Here is a 19118-nt window from a genome sequence, read left to right as displayed (position 1 = left end):
CTGCCACCACAGCTTTGCTTTCTCGTGAATCTGGTGTGACATCTGTTGTCAAGCTTACCTTTCACATCACTAGACCCAATTATGTAATTACAAGTCGATGTTACAAAAGAATTTCTTGAATAATCTCAATACACACTTTATGCAATGTATTGATGTAAAATCTTTTAGAAATCAGTCTTCCTCCCAACCATTCCAGATTATCTTGTTTACAATGACAATACAGTTCATATTCATGTTCCAAAGCCTCTTTAATTTTTAGCAAGGCCTCAATGTCCAGCTCAGAATAGAATCTGCCAAGGTTTTGCCAGACAAATTCTATCAGTATCTTTGTCATATAACTCCCATTGAACAAAATGGGAGTTTTGCCCTAGCTCATTAATGCTTTGCCAGTACATAATGCAGTGGAAGGCATATGATCCTGCAACCTTGCTGTAGCTAAGCAGGTCTGGTCTGTGCTTGGATGATAAAACCCTGCTGGAGAGCCCTACTGACATCATTTTAGTTCCACAATGGTAATAAGGCAAGAGATAGATTAATTTTAAAAATGGATAAGTACCTCAACCCATAAAACCTGAAAAAAAGTAAATACTGGACTTTTTATATTGTCCCTTTCAACTTGCAAGACTTTTACAACTGTTTTTCTCATTTGGCATAAGCTTTTAGCACACTTTTTGTTCCAATAAAATGACTTCTTTCAATACTATTTTGCATTGAAAGGAGTCATTTCATTAAAAGAAAAAATGTGTGCTAAAATCTCATACCAAATGTGACAACTCTGAGAGACTTGCAAGTTTCAGGTTTCATTTTGACAAGTCAGGGATGTACAAGGAAATCTGTGTGTAGGATGGGTGATAAATCACAGAGAACTTTTCTCCAGTTCCAATTTTCTCACTGTAGCTTAGAGTAAACTCTTAGATCTGTAGACAGATAAACCTTCTCATTTTAATTGGTCACAAGTGCTCTCATCATTCCTCTGTGGACAACAAGCACGCACAGTCCTTATCAGGCTGGATTTGGGCGGGGGGGGGGGGTTAATGGGGGAGATAATTGCTTCTCCTTTTATTTACAAAGTCATTTTTTCTCATACCTGGAACATTCACCCAATATGCAGAAAATGCTACCTTGTTTGTGGGTGGTCCCATTTTGCTACAGTATCTATAAGCACTTGGTCATCAAGTCTATTCCCACAGGAAATGATATGCCCCTAAGGCTTTAAACCTGCAGGGTAGATGCCAAGAATATCACATCGCCTGCTCTTGCAATCCACACTTTTAAAACATAAACAGAAAAATCAAGAACTCATTATTGTATCAAAGCATCAAAGACATAGAGAAAGCAATTATTATTACAATAATATTCTTTTTAAAGGTCCGTCTCCTGTTAAAAACACAAACCAAAACATTCCCTAAAACACTTTCTTCAGGAATTTTTTTTCAAAAATGAACTTTTTATTGGTTTTTACTGGTTTGAACTGTTTTAACAATTGATGAACATTAAGATTTTTGAAACTTTCATAAAAATGTGTTGGAATACAGAAGATTTTTGAAACTCCTGAAAAATGTATTGTACTACAAATACAACTGTTTAAAGGTCCAAGCCCAAAACAGAAATCTACGCGGGCTCAGGGAGGCATGACTTTGGTGGATGTTAGTTCTGTAAGCAGCACAACAACAACTAAAATAAATTGAAGAGACAAACATCCTGGGTCAGCAGTTTCTATTTACAACAGCTTTACTGACATACGAAGGGATCTCTGTATAAATGGGGCCTCAAAGTCTATCATGCTATATTACAGCCTTGGATATATACACAGTGTGGAAAAAGAGAAAATTAAGCTCTCAGTTGCACTGTTTAGAAAAAATATAAAACACATTGCATTACAAGAGTGAAAAACACGAAATAAGTTAATATGAGGCAACAGATTTCTGAATGTGAATCTATGGTCTTCATGATGCAATATGTTTGATGCAAATTCTACTCCATTTGCTTCCTAAGTGAATGGAAGCTAGATTTCTTCCCCCCTCTGTTTCACACAGATCATCATGCCCAGATGCGTAACCAGGAGGGGGCTCAAGCCCCTGGAGCTCCTGGGGGGTCAGGAAGAGCCCCCACCTTGAATGTTCTAGCCTAGCCTCACCGCGTAGAAGCAAATCTTAACTTTAAAGCAACCAGAGGCTTCTTTTTCTGGCAGCGAAAGGTGCCCCACTTTCCCCACCCCCACTGCCAGGGGGGAGAGCCTCTAGGTGAGCAACAGCTGGGAGGAGACTGAGGCTGGGGGACAAGGCCAGGGAAAGAGTGCCCTCCCGGCTGCAGCACCAACGCAGCACTGTATAGGAAAAGTCCCTCCAATTGGCATATCTTTGCAAGCTGGGTGTTGGATTCTCAACCTGAAGCATGCTACACATCCCATGTAATTAGGACTTACGGGGAAAAAATCCAGGTTCCACTAACTGTTCTGCATCCTCCTCACACTCAAATATCTAATTCCAAAGTCTGGCCCCTGACTCTGCAGATACAGGACAGAATGACTCCCACAAGTTCAGATAAATCTGAAACTTAAAAAAAAACCCAGTGTTATCTCTGCATGCACAGAGGAAATACCTACTGTTGGGAGTGGCCAGTGCCAGTGCGCTACCCGCAGCCCAGAGGCAGCTACTCTGGACCAATGGGATGCTGACAGCTGTCTAGAGATCCAGACTGGGAAGACAACCTCAGTGAGCTCAAGAATGGAGGGGAGGAAATACTCCCCCCCCCCAACGTTTCATGGATCCCCACTTTCATAGTCTGACTTTGATTCTTCTGGTCTGCAAAGAAACACATAGCCAAATCCTTAAAAAGTGCAGAAGAAAACCTCACTGTTCAGTACAGTTTACAACCAATAAGCATGCACAGCATTGCTGTCTTATGATAATGGGTTTCTTAGTTAAATTTTTGGAGGGAAGGAGTAGGAAGACCCCTGGTTAATCCTGTTCCTGCATAAATCATAATAGTGACTGACATGGAATTCCCCTTCCCCCACTCATTTCTGTTGCTTGTCAGTTAGTCCTTCCCAAACCCACAAATCCTTCAACTAACACAGTTGACATCATGGTAAGATCTGATCAGGTGAACGTAAGAGGAGCCTTGCTGGATCAGACCAGTGATCCACCTTGTTCAGCATCCTATTTCACATACTGGCCAACAAGTTACCCTGGAGGATAAGGCTGCAGGCAGGTCTGTAGAAAAAAAAATGATGTCTCTTTAACAAAGGCTTAATGTGTAGAAATGGCCAGCTAAAAGCTTTTCATGGCAGGGAAATACATAATATAACCTGGTAAATAATATACTGATAAGCACCAATTAAAGGGGCCAGACATTTTTTATCAGGCAGTTGACAACCCTACTGAGCTCCCCCTCCCTCCAAAAACCCCCACCCTCCCCAAGCACCACTCCCAAACCAAACACCCAAGAACTGACTATGCCCACTGGAATTGAATTCCATAACTTAATTACTGATTGAATAAAGAAGTACTTTTGTCCAACTTGAATCTATGGCCTATGCATCTCATTGGCTGCCCTAAGTTCTAGAATTATGGGAGATCGATATAGGGCGATTCCCACTGGCAGAGTCGACCTAGGTTTGACCTAGGTTCGTCCCAGCAACTCCCCACTGCTGCTGAGTTCGACCAGGGTTCGTTTCAGTTCTGCCCCCCTCAGAACTGGAATTTTTGATTCCAGTTCTGAGGTACAGCTTTTTCCCCGAACCTAGGTCGAACTCAGTTGGAAGCTAGACAGTGGGGAATTGTCTGTGGCGACTCTCTTGTTCAGTCAATCAAGAGCTGTGTTTTGGGCATGCGCAGAATGGGAGAGTCCGGGCAGGGAAAAGTGTGCCTTTTTAATTTTAACTGCTATTTTTGAAGCTACGATGATGCGACCACAACTCTCCCAATTCTACGTAGCTGCAACGTATAAAAACTTTTAAAAAGGACACACGCTCACGTTTTCCGTAAAACAAGAGCCAATTGGGAACGAGGAGCAAAAGAGGTACTGAAGATGATCCTCCCCTCTGAGCTTGGTTCAAGTTGGACGAACTGAGTTGAACTCAGTTGCTGAGGGGAGTGACAAGAGTCGACCTAGGGTCAGTACCAGTTAAAGGAACCATGTCAAACCTAGGTCGACTCTGCAGCGGGGAATCGCCCACAAAGTTCTCTGTCCAATTTTTCCACCCTGTGCAGAATTATATAAACTTTTATCATGTCTTCCATTTACTGTCTTTTCAAACTTAAAATCTCAAAGTCTTTAACCTTTAGAGAAAGTGCTCCAGCCTCCTTGGCTGCCCTTCTACTTCTTCCAGCTCTGCAATATCTTTTTTGAGATATAGAGACCAGAATTATACAAATTCCTAACCAAGGCTACAATACAGATTGGTATAGGAGCACTGTGATATTGCTACTCTGTTTTCAGTTACTTGTCTAAAAATCCCCAGTTTGCCACACAGTCAGTTGTTATTTTCATTAAACTATCCACGACAATCCCAAGATTTCTTTCCATTTCAATCTCTGCCAGGGCAGACCGCATTGTCATAAATTTAAAGTAAGGATTTTTTAAAAATTTCAGTGTGCTTAATCTTACACTTACCTGCACTGAACCTTGTTTTCTACATTCTAGCTCACTCACCCCATTCAGAGAGATCTTCTTGGGGTATTTCTCAATTTGCTTTGGTATGTACCATTCAGAATAATTTGGTATCATCTGTAACTGCCCCCCCATCCCAGATCACCTTGAATTCCAGATCCTTTATGATCAAATTAACAACTCCACAAATACAGTGGAACCTCAGTTTTCGTTGGTAATCCGTCTGAAAAGAATCGATGAAAACCGAAACCGATGAAAACCGAGGCAAACTTTTCTATAGGAATCAATGTAAATCCAATTAATTCGTTATAGGAACTTCAAAAAACGTACCAAAAACACATTTTTGGTGAATAAACATAGTGTTTCATGCTGAAAACAGTAACAAACAAACACTAGGACCAGCTTCAGAGCCAGTGGACCAATGTCACACCAGAAAGCTGTCCAAAGAGGTCTGTTTCTGACACCTCTTTAAGATTTGTCTGAAATGGGGCAAGACATTGTCATTAAACAAGTGGCAGACACGGCCTGCAACAGCTGTGTCCAGGTGATTTTTCTCCACAAACCCCTGCACCTTACTGCAAATTGATGAAAACCGAGGCAAATCGATGAAAACCGAGACAAAATTTTCACTGGAAAAAATCGATGAAAACTGAAACCGATGAAAACCGAAGGCAATGAAAACCGAGGTTTCACTGTACTTCAGCTATTACATGAGGCCCACACCAAGTAACATCAAGGTATAATTTTTCTGGGTGCTGATCTTAGAAAAGCCAACTCCAAATCAATTCTGACACCATGTTAGAACTAACCAGACACCAACTCAGTGTTATATCAGTTGCATGTGTATGGCATTATCCTGTACTAAACTTAGGCCATTGCATCAGGATCAACTTGACTCAGTATCCAGCATGATATAAAATCTATTTGCACTGCGCTGAACATTTTCCAGTTCTGGCTCCATTCTGCCTTTTGTTTCTGACAAATCCCTTCTCAAAACACATTTCTTGTTGACAGCTCTTTAGCCCACTCTGCTCAATTGATGCCCACCACCACCTCTCTTTTTTTGCACAGTCTGTCTCTCAGCACCACTTCACATTCCTTGCCAAGCTGCCCAAAAAACCCCTCACTGCTGTATCGTTAAAGATAAAACTCTGATGATATTACTCCTGCAAAATGAACAGCTAGAAAATTGATCAGCAACCCCCCCCCTGGAAGTTCACCTAGCTCCACATTACTATGAAGCACTGGGGTGGCGGGGGGGGGGGGGCTGCCTGCACAGCTTAAAAAAAACATTTTACGGCACTTAAGAAAAAATTGTTATTTATGCCTCACACTGTAGCACTATTTGTTTTTTAAACTTTCATTTCTTATTCCCACCTCTTCCATATTTCCTGCTTACTATTTTTCAGTGTGTGTCCTGCCAATCTTTCTACTTTACCTTCCCTCATGTTGCCCCTCCATCTTGCCCTGTTTTGCAAAACGAATGTCCTCCCAGCAATTGCCTTCTCTTCATTACCTAAATCCTGTCTGAGGCATCAAAGTCTGGCACAGATCCACTTCACCTGGTCATAATGGTCATGCCAGAAGCATATGCAAACACTTCCCTGGAATTGCACAGAGACCAAAAAGATGGAAATATTTCTTATAAACATTCAATCCAGCTTCCTGTCTTAATCCGTTCCAATTTTACCAACATATGTTGAATTAATCTTGCCCAACTCAGTTGTAATCTCTGCACTGATATCATGAAAGCATGAAGTTAGAAACCACATTCTCCATATCTATGAGAATTCAGCTACTCCAAATACTGTATTCTGTACTGAATTCCAGTTTTTACATCTCTGATGTGACACCACTGTTACTGACACCCCCTCCCCTCCCCTTTCCTCCCCTCCCTTGCATGCCACCCCACACTCCCTCCCCTTCCCTTGCATGCCACCCCTCCCTCCCCTCCCCTCTCCCTCCCTCCTCTAAGGTGGGTGGGCCAGGTTCAGATGCCAGCCCCCTCCCCTCCCCTTTCCTCCCCTCCCTTGCATGCCACCCACCTCTCCTCTCCCTCCATCTCTTATACTGTATGGCAACATTTGAAACAGGGAACCAAACAGGACTGGACAGGCTACAAGGTTACTTCCTACACCAGGGCCTTTGCTCATGAAAACACCAAGGGTAAAAATAAAACAAGCATGTTATCCACACCTCTCATGTGGCTGCTCTGTTTCAAACATCACCATGAGGTGTGAAACCTGATGAAGCAGAAACAGCAACCACACCAACAAGGTAACAACAACATCAAAATCCTTAGCAGTCAAATTGAATCAGCCAATGGTTGTCACTAAGCACAGCCATATCAAGCTCTAAGTAACTGCGACATATCAAATGACTGATTAGGTTGTAGTCCTAGGTGTGTGGCCTCATGTCTAAAATGAACGGACTGGAAAATACTTCCATATTTGTAGTTAGAATGCATGCCTACTAAGGTTGCTCTTGAACTGTGTACCAAGCATCTGTCCCTTTGTCTCTGCTCTGATTAATAGCTTCCTGATGCTGACTTAGTACAGGGGTAGGGAACCTGCGGCTCTCCAGATGTTCAGGAACTACAATTCCCATCAGCCTCTGTCAGCATGGCCAATTGGCCATGCTGGTAGGGGCTGATGGGAATTGTAGTTCCTGAACATCTGGAGAGCCGCAGGTTCCCTACCCCTGACTTAGTAGTATGTTCCTTGATCCCAGTTTTCCAAAACATCAAGTCATGAATCTATAAGATTCAACTTTTCCAAAGTGTCATCCATCAATGGGATCTATCTAGCATGCATCCTGCACCATTTTTTTCACGGAGGTCATGGACTGTTTAACAAATGCTACTGATCTATTTGGTTTTAAAACATCTAGCACAGCATGGCTTCCTGACCATAACAGGAGGCCAAGGTTCTGTTCATAAAAATAAACACGTGTGGGCCAAAACAGTTTCTGTAACAACATTCTACATCAGATAGGCATCAAGAAGAGAAAGGAACACACCGGCAACTGTGGTTACACCTCAACTGGTGAATTTCCTCCTCACTTTGCTCCTTCATAATGAGAACTTGATGTGTAGATGTTATTTATAGAGTCAAAGTTTCTTTTATAACCAATGCAGCAGGATGTGGTCGAAATATTGGCTGCACTCCCTTTACCTTAGCTAAGAGAACATTAGTTTTCTTCGTATCTTACATTCAGTGGAAGATGAAAGGAGAAAAAGTTTGACAGGTGCAGAGGACAGTTAGGAGTGTTTTAATCCTCTAGCAAAATCTTTCAAAACTTAACAACAATAAATTCAATATACATTGGGTACAATCCACCAAGCACAGCTGCGGCAAGTATTTTATTCGTTTTAACTAAGATTTTATTTGGGCTTCTACATAGCCTGCATTGAAATTAATAGGCTTTTTGCATCTGTAGTTTTTAGTAGAGTGAGCTAACAGATCTTTAATCTAACCATTAGACAGTAGCCATAGAGGACTTACCCGGATGTCCTTTTTGCACTTCAAGTAGCTTTGTCCAGGCAAAAGAATCTACCTGTGGCCTTGATCCCACAGTATTGATAGCACAATCCTAAGCATACTTTCCTATGTTATTCCGGATTTGTTAAAGATTGTGCTCAAATAAATTAACAATTGCTCAGTTTAGGCATCATGTTCAACCACAGTTTGCACCAATCTCAAAGTGTTTGAGTTTCCAGACAAGAAACAACTCACGTTTTACAAAGAAATGTTTGCTTTCTTCTTCCATTCTCTCAGAACTCCATTTCACAATTACAGTTTGCTAAGTAATTGTTAAATACAGTTTGCAAATTCAGGTATCATGGCAAAGCACAGTTAAGCTTCCATTGCCCTACTCTGCAGTTCAGATGTGCAATCTTACATGTAGTTAAGCACAGTGCTAATTAGGAGAAGTTTTAAATGTTTTGTTCTCTTGTTGCCTATCAAGCCATACTGTTAAGATCACTCCCTATATGAGTATTACCTCAAGAAGTAGCAATACTTTCTGCATATCTATTTTAAAAGACAATAATTTGCTTTAAAAATTTTCTGTTTGGTTTTATATAAGTTATGTTTTATATCACAAAATATAGCTGTTGGCATAATGAAAAAACAGACATAAAAAGAGACAAAGATTAGTTCTCTGAATATGAATATGTTAACTGAAACATAAACTGCACATATGGGTGGAGTTAAAAGCTCCAGTTCTCAAAACACTTACTTACCATATGCTGCAAATAGTTACTCCTGTGCAGTTCCATGGACCTCAGTGGAAGGCAATCTAATGACTAAAGCAATAGGGGTGGGAGTTAGGGGAAATGGAGGATGTATTCCAAGCTCTGCCAGTGAATCATTTATTCATTTTTCTAATTGTAGCTAATCTTCTCCTACATGCAAGCAAGCTAGAATCACACCTGTTCTCTATATCTTTCTGAGCTTCCATCTACCAACATTCTCTCTTCTTATCACACAGGGCTGCCAGGAGAATTATTTATTCACCTGTACACAATGTTCGGTATTCAACAGTCCAACAAGGTATTTGATGAAAGGCACTAATGAACTGCGGCACACAACCTCCTTATTTAAAAACACTACTGTACAAAGTAATTTCCTCTTACTCTCAGCTCATCTTTGCCTGTAATACATATTAGTAGCCAGTGCTTTTCTGTAAAAATACATAGGGAGGGGGAATTCCTAAGTTCCTCAAAGAAAAAGATATCCCTCATCCCACAATCACATTGCCCAACCACAGTGTAACACAATAAGAGCTTTTCTTGTATCAGTAGGCAAAAAGAGATTGTTGGCAATGGGATGGGGGCAGGGACAGGAGTAAATCAGATAAGGCCTCAGGTGCATTATCCTCCAAAGCTGAGGAGCTGTTAAAAAGGCAGGAGGGTTCTCTGGGTTATAACCCAGCAATCCGTTCAAGACAAGCATGCTCATAGCACCTTTGAACTGGTTATATAAGATCTAGCACAAAGGCATATGCTAATCTGTCTTACCTGGGAAATGGAATTTGATATGCTGAACATTTTAATACTTTTGAAGCAAAATATCACGTCTGTGGGAAAACAAATCACATCCAACCTGCTTCGCTGTGGTATTCCACAATGAACCAAGAACACACAATATTCACCAGCACTAACTCCTAAGTGAGTTGATAGTTTCAGAAGTCTTAGTGGGGTATGCAGGTAGAAGATGTTACTGAGACAAACTGTCAAATGTGCTCCAGCCATGGCATTTAGTTCTCCCTCTTATGCATCCACACCTTCCAATAAGTATTGCATGGCTTGATAACTGGGACAAATGCTACCTAGTCATGAACACACAAAGAAGACCCATGTTGATTTGAGACTGCGTGTCAATGGAAAATAATGGCTGATTTGCCGTAATCAGATATGGAAACTTTGGTGGTTAGGGAAAAGATGACAGAAAGGTTAAAAAGTTTACATTTTTTACTTAGAACAAAAAGACACCTCACTTTCTCACTTGTCTCTCTGTTGAGCATAGTCTTAAAGATATATCATCCTTTGAGAAGCTTCTGTTTTAAAATGAAGCACTCTCCATTCACAACCAACTGGGAAATCCTCGCTTCTCCTGCCCCCCCCCCCCCCCCCACTTTCATTTTCATTACAAGAGGGAAACAAATCTTCATATCCCTGTTCTATACTTACAGCCCACTAAGCCCTCTTCTTATCTTTTTGCAGCTCATTCCTGATTTATTGTCATGATGCTGCATTTGTAAAACAGAACCATAAAATAAAGAATAGAACATTTCCCAAGGACTACTCCAAAATAAATTATTTCAGATGTATGGAAGCTGCTTAATAAATCCCACTATTCTTGTTTCTTTGGGTATTTTGCAAACTGATTTATAAGTGCAATATCCTCTCTCAAAAATGAGACAATCAACGCAGGATGAAATTATCATGTTATGAAAATAGGGGTCAGGCATTGGGTCTGCTCTTTAAATTAAACTGAGAGGAGAGATATCTTTCACGTGAAATTGACTCTTTTGTCTCAGAAATGAATGTTTTAATCAGTTATGCTGAAGAGGAGGCCTAAAGTAATGTTTGATTTCATGCAAAGGTGCTGGTTGGTTTTCAATGGGCAAGATCTGAACCTCACATTTTTAAAAATAAAAAATACACACTTCAAATGTAAGGAATGGTTGCATGAGCTGTTGAACCTTTTTTAGTTTCTGCCTCCTATGAAACTGCTTTTTCTGAAGTGCCCACACCAGAAAAATAGAATACATATTACTAGTTATATAGTTTGTTGGTTTATATAACTGCTGCTTTGTTTCTTAGCATTATTTCTTATAATGGTATACTATGCTTCTTCCACAAAGCAATATTTATCTTAACAAAACTCCTGTGAAATAAGTTAGGCTCAAAAATATTGGCCACCCCCTCCGTATTTTTTGCTTCTGATCTTTTCACTTGCCTTTGCTTTGTTTTTCATTCAAATAAGTTAGGCTGACAGATTTGAGACTTATCCAAAGTTAATCAGTAAACCTGTGAACATTTGAACGTAGTTTTCCACATTCAAGTTCAGCACTGTGACCACTACACTTGCACTGGTTGTACAATGTTAATGATGTAAATTTAAGGAAGTGAATGCTTTCAGGAGCCATCATTGAAAGAAATCATGCAAAGCTTTCTGCTAACGTTGCACAGCAATTTCCATACTGCTCATAAAACCATGATTGAAGTTAATGCTACATGGTTTTTTTCTCCATGACAAATTCACCTTTGCTCTAGGCCACCACTTCAGACATTCTCTCCTAGATCCACCTTTTAAATATTTAATGAATTATTCTTGTGCTTCCACTTTATGCAAATGGAGAACATGGACCTTCTTAACATATTGCAACAGTCAGAATATTGTAATTTAAATTATTATCTGTATGCAATAAGTTATTATAAGCAGGCAGACTGATTTGAAGACTATATCTGGTCCCTCAGACAGCACTCCCACAGGGTTGATTTAATGTTTATTTCACTTACATCCTGCCTTTCTTTCTTTCTCAACTCAATGAGAGATGACACTTTAAGGGCAGAAAGTTGTGCTCTACCTTTCCTTAGGGCATAACTAGACAAGATGAGAAGAAACCCATGACTGGATCCCAGAACATTTTTAACTTCACTCAAAGCATTTGTGGGTGGTTTGGATTGGGATCACAGTGCAGCGATAGGGGAAAAAAGAATCCTGCCCACCCATGCCATTTTCTTGATGGAAATTAAGGGACACAACAGCTATTATCTGTAATGGGACTTACACTCACTTGGGGTGGGGACAGATTTCTATCCAGGAAATGATGCAGCCCTAATTCAATGCCTATTCCCTTCCCAGATGCTTCAGAAGAAAAAAATAGAGACATAAAGGAATCTGGCAACAGATTATTGCTGTATCATCTAATTAAACCCTCAGACCCTATTTGTTTTTCTCCCCTTTTCTCCTATTTTCTCAGCTACCTTGCTTAACTTTTTCCTGGTGCCTTTGCTGACTATACAGACTATTAGAAGCAACAAAACGAGGTTAGCCATAGAAAAGGTAAGTGTTCCTCCTTCCTTGGTAAGTAGGAAATAAACCCTCACATGAGGTAGGAGAAATTGGGAGAGGGGGAAAGCGAGGAATAGGTCTGCTCCAGCCCCAGACAGGTTAGAAAACTCTGCAGGGAAGGACCTCCAAATTATCCCCTCCATACTGCTCTCCACAGCTCCTAGCTAATCACTATATCTTATCGTAAGGCGGTTTCCACCCATTATGCTAACTCAAGGAGCAAAAGCAGGCCACTTAAAGAAAAAGCAGCTGGTTCTACCTTCTTGGGGGCTTCCTCAACTATGCAGAAAAATATGCCTTTGCAAAACAACTAAAAGGGGGGGACCTTCTCCAAAAACAACCCTTTGTTTTAAATATGCTCCAGAAGGGATAGAATGTAAAGAGTGATTGAATATTAGGGTATATTTTCCTCCCTACATTCTTTTTTAACTATCTGTCCCCAATATGTAGTACATTGCTTTACTATTGTCTACTTCCATAATTCCACTTTTTTGCATTGTTAACATATTGTCAGTATATTTAATTCTGAAACTGGCCCCATCTGCAGATACTGAAATCCACAGATCTGTGCTAGATGGAGGGAAGGAAATATTTGCTTCATGCCTGTAGAACTCCCCAGATTTGCAGAAATTCCCAAAAAATATTCAAAATGGATAAAAGGTTACTCCCTCAAAAGACCTGCTCTGCAGCTGTGCAGAACTTGTGACCATGACTGCCAGCTCCATGTTTTCTCAGCAGCCCCCGAGGTGTTAAGTCAGTAATCCTAAAGCTGAGGCAACTGGCAGTGGAGGTGACGACCAAGGTGGGGTGGATGAAAAGCTGCTGCAAACACCACTACCACCACCTCTCCTCAACAGCCTCTGAGGCTGTGAGGTGGTAGCTTTGTGGGTGAGGGGGCCACCTGTGGTACAAGCCCCACCAGCCTCCAAGGCAGCAATGCTCTGTACAGGGGAGGAGGAGCCACTACACCCCATCTCACCAAAAGGAAAACCATTCCTTGCTGTAAGACCTGCTCTGCACCATACCCCCCACTGCACCATACCCCCCACTGTCACAACCAGATGAGGTGGAGAGTGGTGGTTGTGCCAGCAGGCAGAATCTAAGTACATGATGGGGAGTGGGAGAGTAGTGAAAGAAAGAGTGGGGGCGGGAGAGAGAGAACTCGAGTTAGGGGTGAAGAAGAGAGAGCAAGAAAATATAAAAGGAGAATGTGAGAGAAAGACGGAGAATGTGAGAGAAAGATGGAGAATGTGAGAGAAAGACAGAGGAAGATGAAAAGCAGAAGGGGTTGGGAAAGAGATAAATTGCGAGAAGGGGTAGGGGAGTGGAGAGGAAACAAATGTGATGGGAATGACCACTCATGCAAGTTCCTTGTAGGTCCCCAACTGTAAGGTCTAATTCTTTTGTTTCAGATTCCTGAAATCCTACTGACTTCGCTTATTAATTCACGGGCGGCCCAATCCTGATTTGGGGGTGGGTGTGAATCCACAGAGGAAACCGCATGGGGACCATGCTGAGGTGCTTACCTCCACCACCATGTAAGGGACAGCCCTGCTGCCACTGGGGACAAATGCACTGATGGCTGGCTGCCTCTCTGCTCCACAGTGTCAAAACCTGGAAGTCTGGGACACCTCAGAGCTGCACTGACATCCTGAGAGGACTCCAGTGGGGCAGGGGGGAGGTGTGCTGATGTGTTCCCAAGGACAGAGCTGATGTTCCAGCACAGGAATGCTAGCCCCTGGGCTCCCAGACTTTCAAATTATTCATGTCAATGGGGTGATTCAGGCAGCAGTAGGGATTTCAAGTTTTTCTCCCTGCTACGCCACCTGAAAGTCCCAACATAGGTGACATGGCGCTGCCCTTGCTGAGCCACGTCCACCTGCCCCAGCTGTCTGGATTGTGCTGTTAGTCTACTGAATTCTCTGACTACATTGTGTGATTCACTTTGAAGAAGAAGAAGAGTTTGGATTTATATCCCTCCTTTCTCTCCTGCAGGAGACTCAAAGGGGCTTACAATCTCCTTGCCCTTCCCCCCTCACAACAAACACCCTGTGAGGTAGGTGGGGCTGAGATAGCTTTGAAAAGCTGTGACTAGCCCAAGGTCACCCAGCTGGCGTGTGTGGGAGTGTACAGGCTAATCTGAATCCCCCAGATAAACCTCCACAGCTCAGGCGGCAGAGCTGGGAATCAAACCGGTTCCTCCAGATTAGATACACAAGCTCTTAACCTCCTACGCCACTGCTGCTCTCAATCATAAAGGCAGACTTTAAATAACAAATAACAATTAAAAATAAATAAATTAGTCTACTTTATCCCTTGAGAATATTTGAGGTGGAGATGTTGAAGGGTGTAGTGGGATTTCCAAACTGTTTGCCACTTCTGCAATTTCTCCTGGGCTCTGAGTTTGTATAATCTTTCCTCATTTTCTATGCTATTGCAGTGAGGTGATGAAGTGCATATAGTTCTCCCCTGGCATTGCCTTGGTCAGCTAACTACTGTTTTCCTTGAGTTTTTCTATCATGGTTGCTTCCTCCTTCCATAGCCTTGTATAAGTAAGAGATAAGCAGGAGAGAAAGCTGATCAGTAACAAAACCCTTTAAAAGGAATTTTGTTGTTGTTGCTGCAGTGTGGATTTTACTGACCAACTTACAAGACCCGACACCAACAGCATACCTTAATCTACAGAGTTATTCACATTCCTCTTAAAGAGGAACGTGGTATTTATATTATCCACAAAATCAATCAACAAAGCAAAGACCATAAGGTGCAGAAGAGCTCTCTCTGTTTCTGCCAGTCAAGCCAAAGCAGACAAGAAGAATAAAGCACATGCATGCAGGTCCCCAAAGACCCAAATCAATATGCATGGTGTCATATATTCTAAAAGTGAAACAGAAAACTTCTGCATGAATACATCTTGGCTATTAGTAAAGATTTTTTTTTAAAAAAAGTAGAATGTCAAACCCAAAATAGGATGGGGAAAAAATTAAGTGTGTGACTCTGCAAATGCTATAAAGAGTCAATTATACAACTTGCAGTGCTGAGACTGGGCCTCTTCAAGTTAAAAAATATGTTACCCATATTAATCCAGTTCCCTATAAAGACATGCTTATTCATAAATACACTGGTGAATTCAGTCATAATGAAAGAGATATGAAATGTTTTTAAAATGGTTTCTTTTACTGGGCAAACTTCTATGCAATATTTCAGGTTCATTTAGCTCTCTGGGTAGGCAGAATGGAAAAGCTCAGCTACAACCTATACCAAAGGCCTCTGCATAGATTTAGAATTGTCATTTGGATTACTTAAAAGTATTACAAATAGAAGAAGGAGAAGCTGAATTAAGAAAAGGCATCACCTTAGCTAATTTTCTTGCCATTACTTGGGCCCAACCTGATAGGACTTCCATATTCCAAATAAGATGCTATTAGCCCATAATTTATGGAGTAAAATGCAACAAAAGTAAAAGAGGAAAGAGGAAAGGTTACTCACAGTAGGTAGTTGACTAGAGAGGAGATGTCCATCTTGGCTCAACATATTAGATACCATGATGGCGGGAAGGTCCATATTCTGGTAGGAATATGCTGGTATCAGGCTATTTGGAGGGAGACTGTGGCACAGTGAATGATATCCAGTTTCATGGTCCACCAAATGAAGGAGGGAAGGGTCTGGGAGGTTGGGAGGAGTAATAGGAGGGATTTCGTAGTCTTCATTATTCTCACTCTGACCATTGAATGTCTAAAAGAAAAAGAAAAAAAACATTTTCACTAAGAAGTTTTCTGTGTCCGAAGTAAACCTTACTTGACTGTCTTGGGCAGTGAAAATGGCCACTTTCTGTAAAGACTAAACACACAGACTATTAAGACTATTAAGACTATCGCTAAGTATACAGAAATGCAGAGATATTTCCCGAACAATGTCTGTTGTTTTGAGTAGGCCAATTCTATTCATATGTACTCAGGAGTCCCATTAAGTTGTCCAGCTTATTTTCAAGTAAGTGTGCAGAGAGTCTGAAAGAAGGAGCATGTATATTCTTGACATAAAAATGGAACAGATAGTCTCCGGTGAAATATTCATGGGACAAAATAAAGTACTTTAGTTCCCAAAATGAATCTCAAATGAAAACCATTACTTGTGATAGGGATGGGGGTAAAAATCTCAAGTCAAAAAGAAAGTCAAAAACAAAGCTTGGCTACCAGTACTTAAAAACACCAGAAGCAAAGACGAAGGGCATCCTAAATTCATGGACAATGGACTCCACCCAAACACAGGATTTGGATTCACCAATATTGCTGCTCCTGCAGGGAATGCAAATGTGAATCACTCCCTGGACTGAAAAACCCCACCTGCAATACTATACTATCAACCACACCTTTGCATAGCAAGTTCCACCCAAACACTTGCTGACTGGTTCCCCACCCGGGGACATGACAATTTATACCCCACCAAAACATTCCCTTCTCACTGGACACAGTGTGTAACAGACTTCCCTCTGTGATACACCTTTGAAGATGCCAGCCACAGATGCAGGTGAAATGTTAGGAACAAGATTCACCAGACCATGGCCACACAGCCCGGAAAACCCATCACAGCCAAATTGTAGCTTTATTTCTCCCGACATGTATGAATGAAAGATTCCCCCCCGCCCCCGAAATACAGTATGGATGCTCAGATGGTACATGAGATATACATTTGTATGTAATTTGCAACTACAGTCAACACTAACTACAGTTAGTAGGCCAACTTCACAGTCTGGTTTCAAGGACCTTAATTAGACACAATATAGTGACTTGCACTCGAATGATCAACTAAGTGTGGCTAGTTTTAAACCACACAATCCAAAGGCTTTGCATAGAGAAAGCTGCAAGTCCCTGGGATTTCTACCCAAAGACTCTCCAGCATCAGATTTAAAAAAATGTTTTCTTCTTGAAGATCCTAGACAATACCTGTCACTCAGAGAAAATGATGCTTAACTAAGTAGTCTAACATGGCCTTTATATGTGTTCTGAATATGTGCGTGTGTGTGTGTGTGTAAAAAACTGCAGAGCAGCTCAGCAAAGAGTTCTCAACCTCCTCCCTGTTTTTCCTTTCAAACATCGGAAACCTTTGCAACATCTCCTCAGCAGAGGTGGGATCCAACCAGTTCTCACCACTTCTCTAGAAGTGGTTACTAATTTTTTCTGAGTGCCGAGAAGGGGTTACTAAAGCAACCTCCCTGCCCAATAGGGACTGGAGGTGTGTGTGTACGGCGGTGCCACTGTTTGGATCCCACCACCATCGGAACCTGTTATTAACATTTTTGGATCCCACCACTGCTCCTCAGCCCTGCTGGTACTGTTCAGTTAGACTGAGATTTGTTTTAATCACAACACCTTTCTATGAGCAAACGCATCATACAATTCAATCAAAATTCGAATCAAAGCTATATATATTAAATTAGACAATTTCCAGTCAAGATATTCATACTTCATGCCTGCAAGAATTCACACTTTACCTACTAAAACAGATTTGGCAAGTTAAATTCGCCATCTTTCTATATTCGTACAAAGATACCTGGAGAGATCAATGCCCCACCCATGTTGATCTCAATTGACTTCAGTGGGCCTGAACATCTATGGTTACATAAAGGATTGCAGCCCTTTGCCCCAACCAAGAGTTATATGGGGTGTTCCTAGAGATGTAAAATTTCCAGGAGTTTTGAAGCCACAGGGTAAAAAAGAATTTCCCCCTGAAACAAAACAAAAATGTTGGGGGAATTTTCAATACATGCAATATTTACTTTACTATCAAACAACATAAAATACGTCATCTGTAACTTAGCATATAAAATTGCACTGTTTGACATTAGCAATGAAATCAGAAAACAAATTGTGTAGAAAATGCTAAACCTTCAATAATTTATTGTCATTAACCATATTAAAGCATATTAATTGTCTAAATGATTCACGGGCAACAACCAACATGTTCTTGAAAATATGCTGTATGTGTCTACAATGCACTCAGGAATTACCATTATCTAATGCTTTAGGCTGTTTTACATACACATTTTCATGCTACATGTCTGAAGGGAATAAAACATTGTCTTAAAGAGCATTCCACTCATTCCAAAAGAGAAAATGCATCATAGAAGTTTTTCTCAGCACTCCCCTATATTTTTCTATCAGAAATACTGAACAAATTGAAGTTGAATTAGGCAAGACAGAGGTAATGCTGGATGGGAAGGCTGATGCTCTAGAGGAAGTGACTCCACTTGTCCTAGATGGAGTGACGTTGGCCTTTTTAGAGCATGTTACGGACCTTGCCTTACTGTCTGAAAACAAAGTTGGCATGGTGGCCAGGAGTACCTTCTATCAGCTGCACTTCATTCACCAACATTAAACAAAAACTGACCTGGTCATGGTGATCCATACTTTTATAATATCACTGTTGGATTACTGCTCTGTATGATGTTTGGCCCTACTTCCTACAGCAGCTATTTCAGATTTGGCTCTGCCTCCAGCAGCAGCCATTTTGGGATGATGCTCACCACCCCCTCTCAATTTGCAAACGTGTGTGCAGGCTCAAAAATGTTGGAAACCTCTGATTTAGTCTTTATATATTAAGGTATATAGTATAAGCAAGATTCAGTTTAATTTACTTATGCCTGCTTCAGTCAAAAGCTCTCATGCATTCAGTGCTTACATGAAGTTTCTATTGGAGGAAGCTCCATTGCGAATGCTGTCCATTGGAGGGACACAGAATGAGTTGGATCCAACCCGTTTTTTCACCCAAGCTTTCTCCCCTGTCCCACATGTCTTTTGTCTGTGAAGGTCCCACAATTCCCAGCATTGTCTGTTCCCCCCCTTTTTCACCTGCAAAAAAATCAGTTGGCTCCAACCCATTAAGAATGAACAAATAAGATTCGGGGCTGTGGCTAGTGGTAGA

The 19118-nt window shown here is 41.2% G+C and overlaps 1 protein-coding gene across 8 annotated transcripts in view; it reads right to left on the bottom strand.

Annotated features, from left to right (window-relative positions):
• Window positions 1-19118, bottom strand: part of TOX2 (TOX high mobility group box family member 2) — a 289944-nt gene that overhangs the window by 120873 nt on the left and 149953 nt on the right. For 6 of the 8 annotated variants that reach the window (XM_048496202.1, XM_048496198.1, XM_048496200.1 and 3 more), the window contains 2 exons: window positions 15687-15932; window positions 8858-8920 (listed from right to left, as the gene is read on the bottom strand). In XM_048496202.1, the coding sequence (XP_048352159.1) occupies window positions 8858-8920; window positions 15687-15932 (309 nt within the window). The remainder of the gene's footprint in view (window positions 1-8857; window positions 8921-15686; window positions 15933-19118) is intronic. The other 2 variants (XM_048496199.1, XM_048496204.1) reach the window with 1 other exon arrangement.

The sequence above is a fragment of the Sphaerodactylus townsendi genome, linkage group LG05 (assembly GCF_021028975.2).
Source record: "Sphaerodactylus townsendi isolate TG3544 linkage group LG05, MPM_Stown_v2.3, whole genome shotgun sequence".
Classification (NCBI taxonomy): domain Eukaryota; kingdom Metazoa; phylum Chordata; class Lepidosauria; order Squamata; family Sphaerodactylidae; genus Sphaerodactylus; species Sphaerodactylus townsendi.
This window is presented reverse-complemented; position numbering and strand designations above follow the sequence as displayed.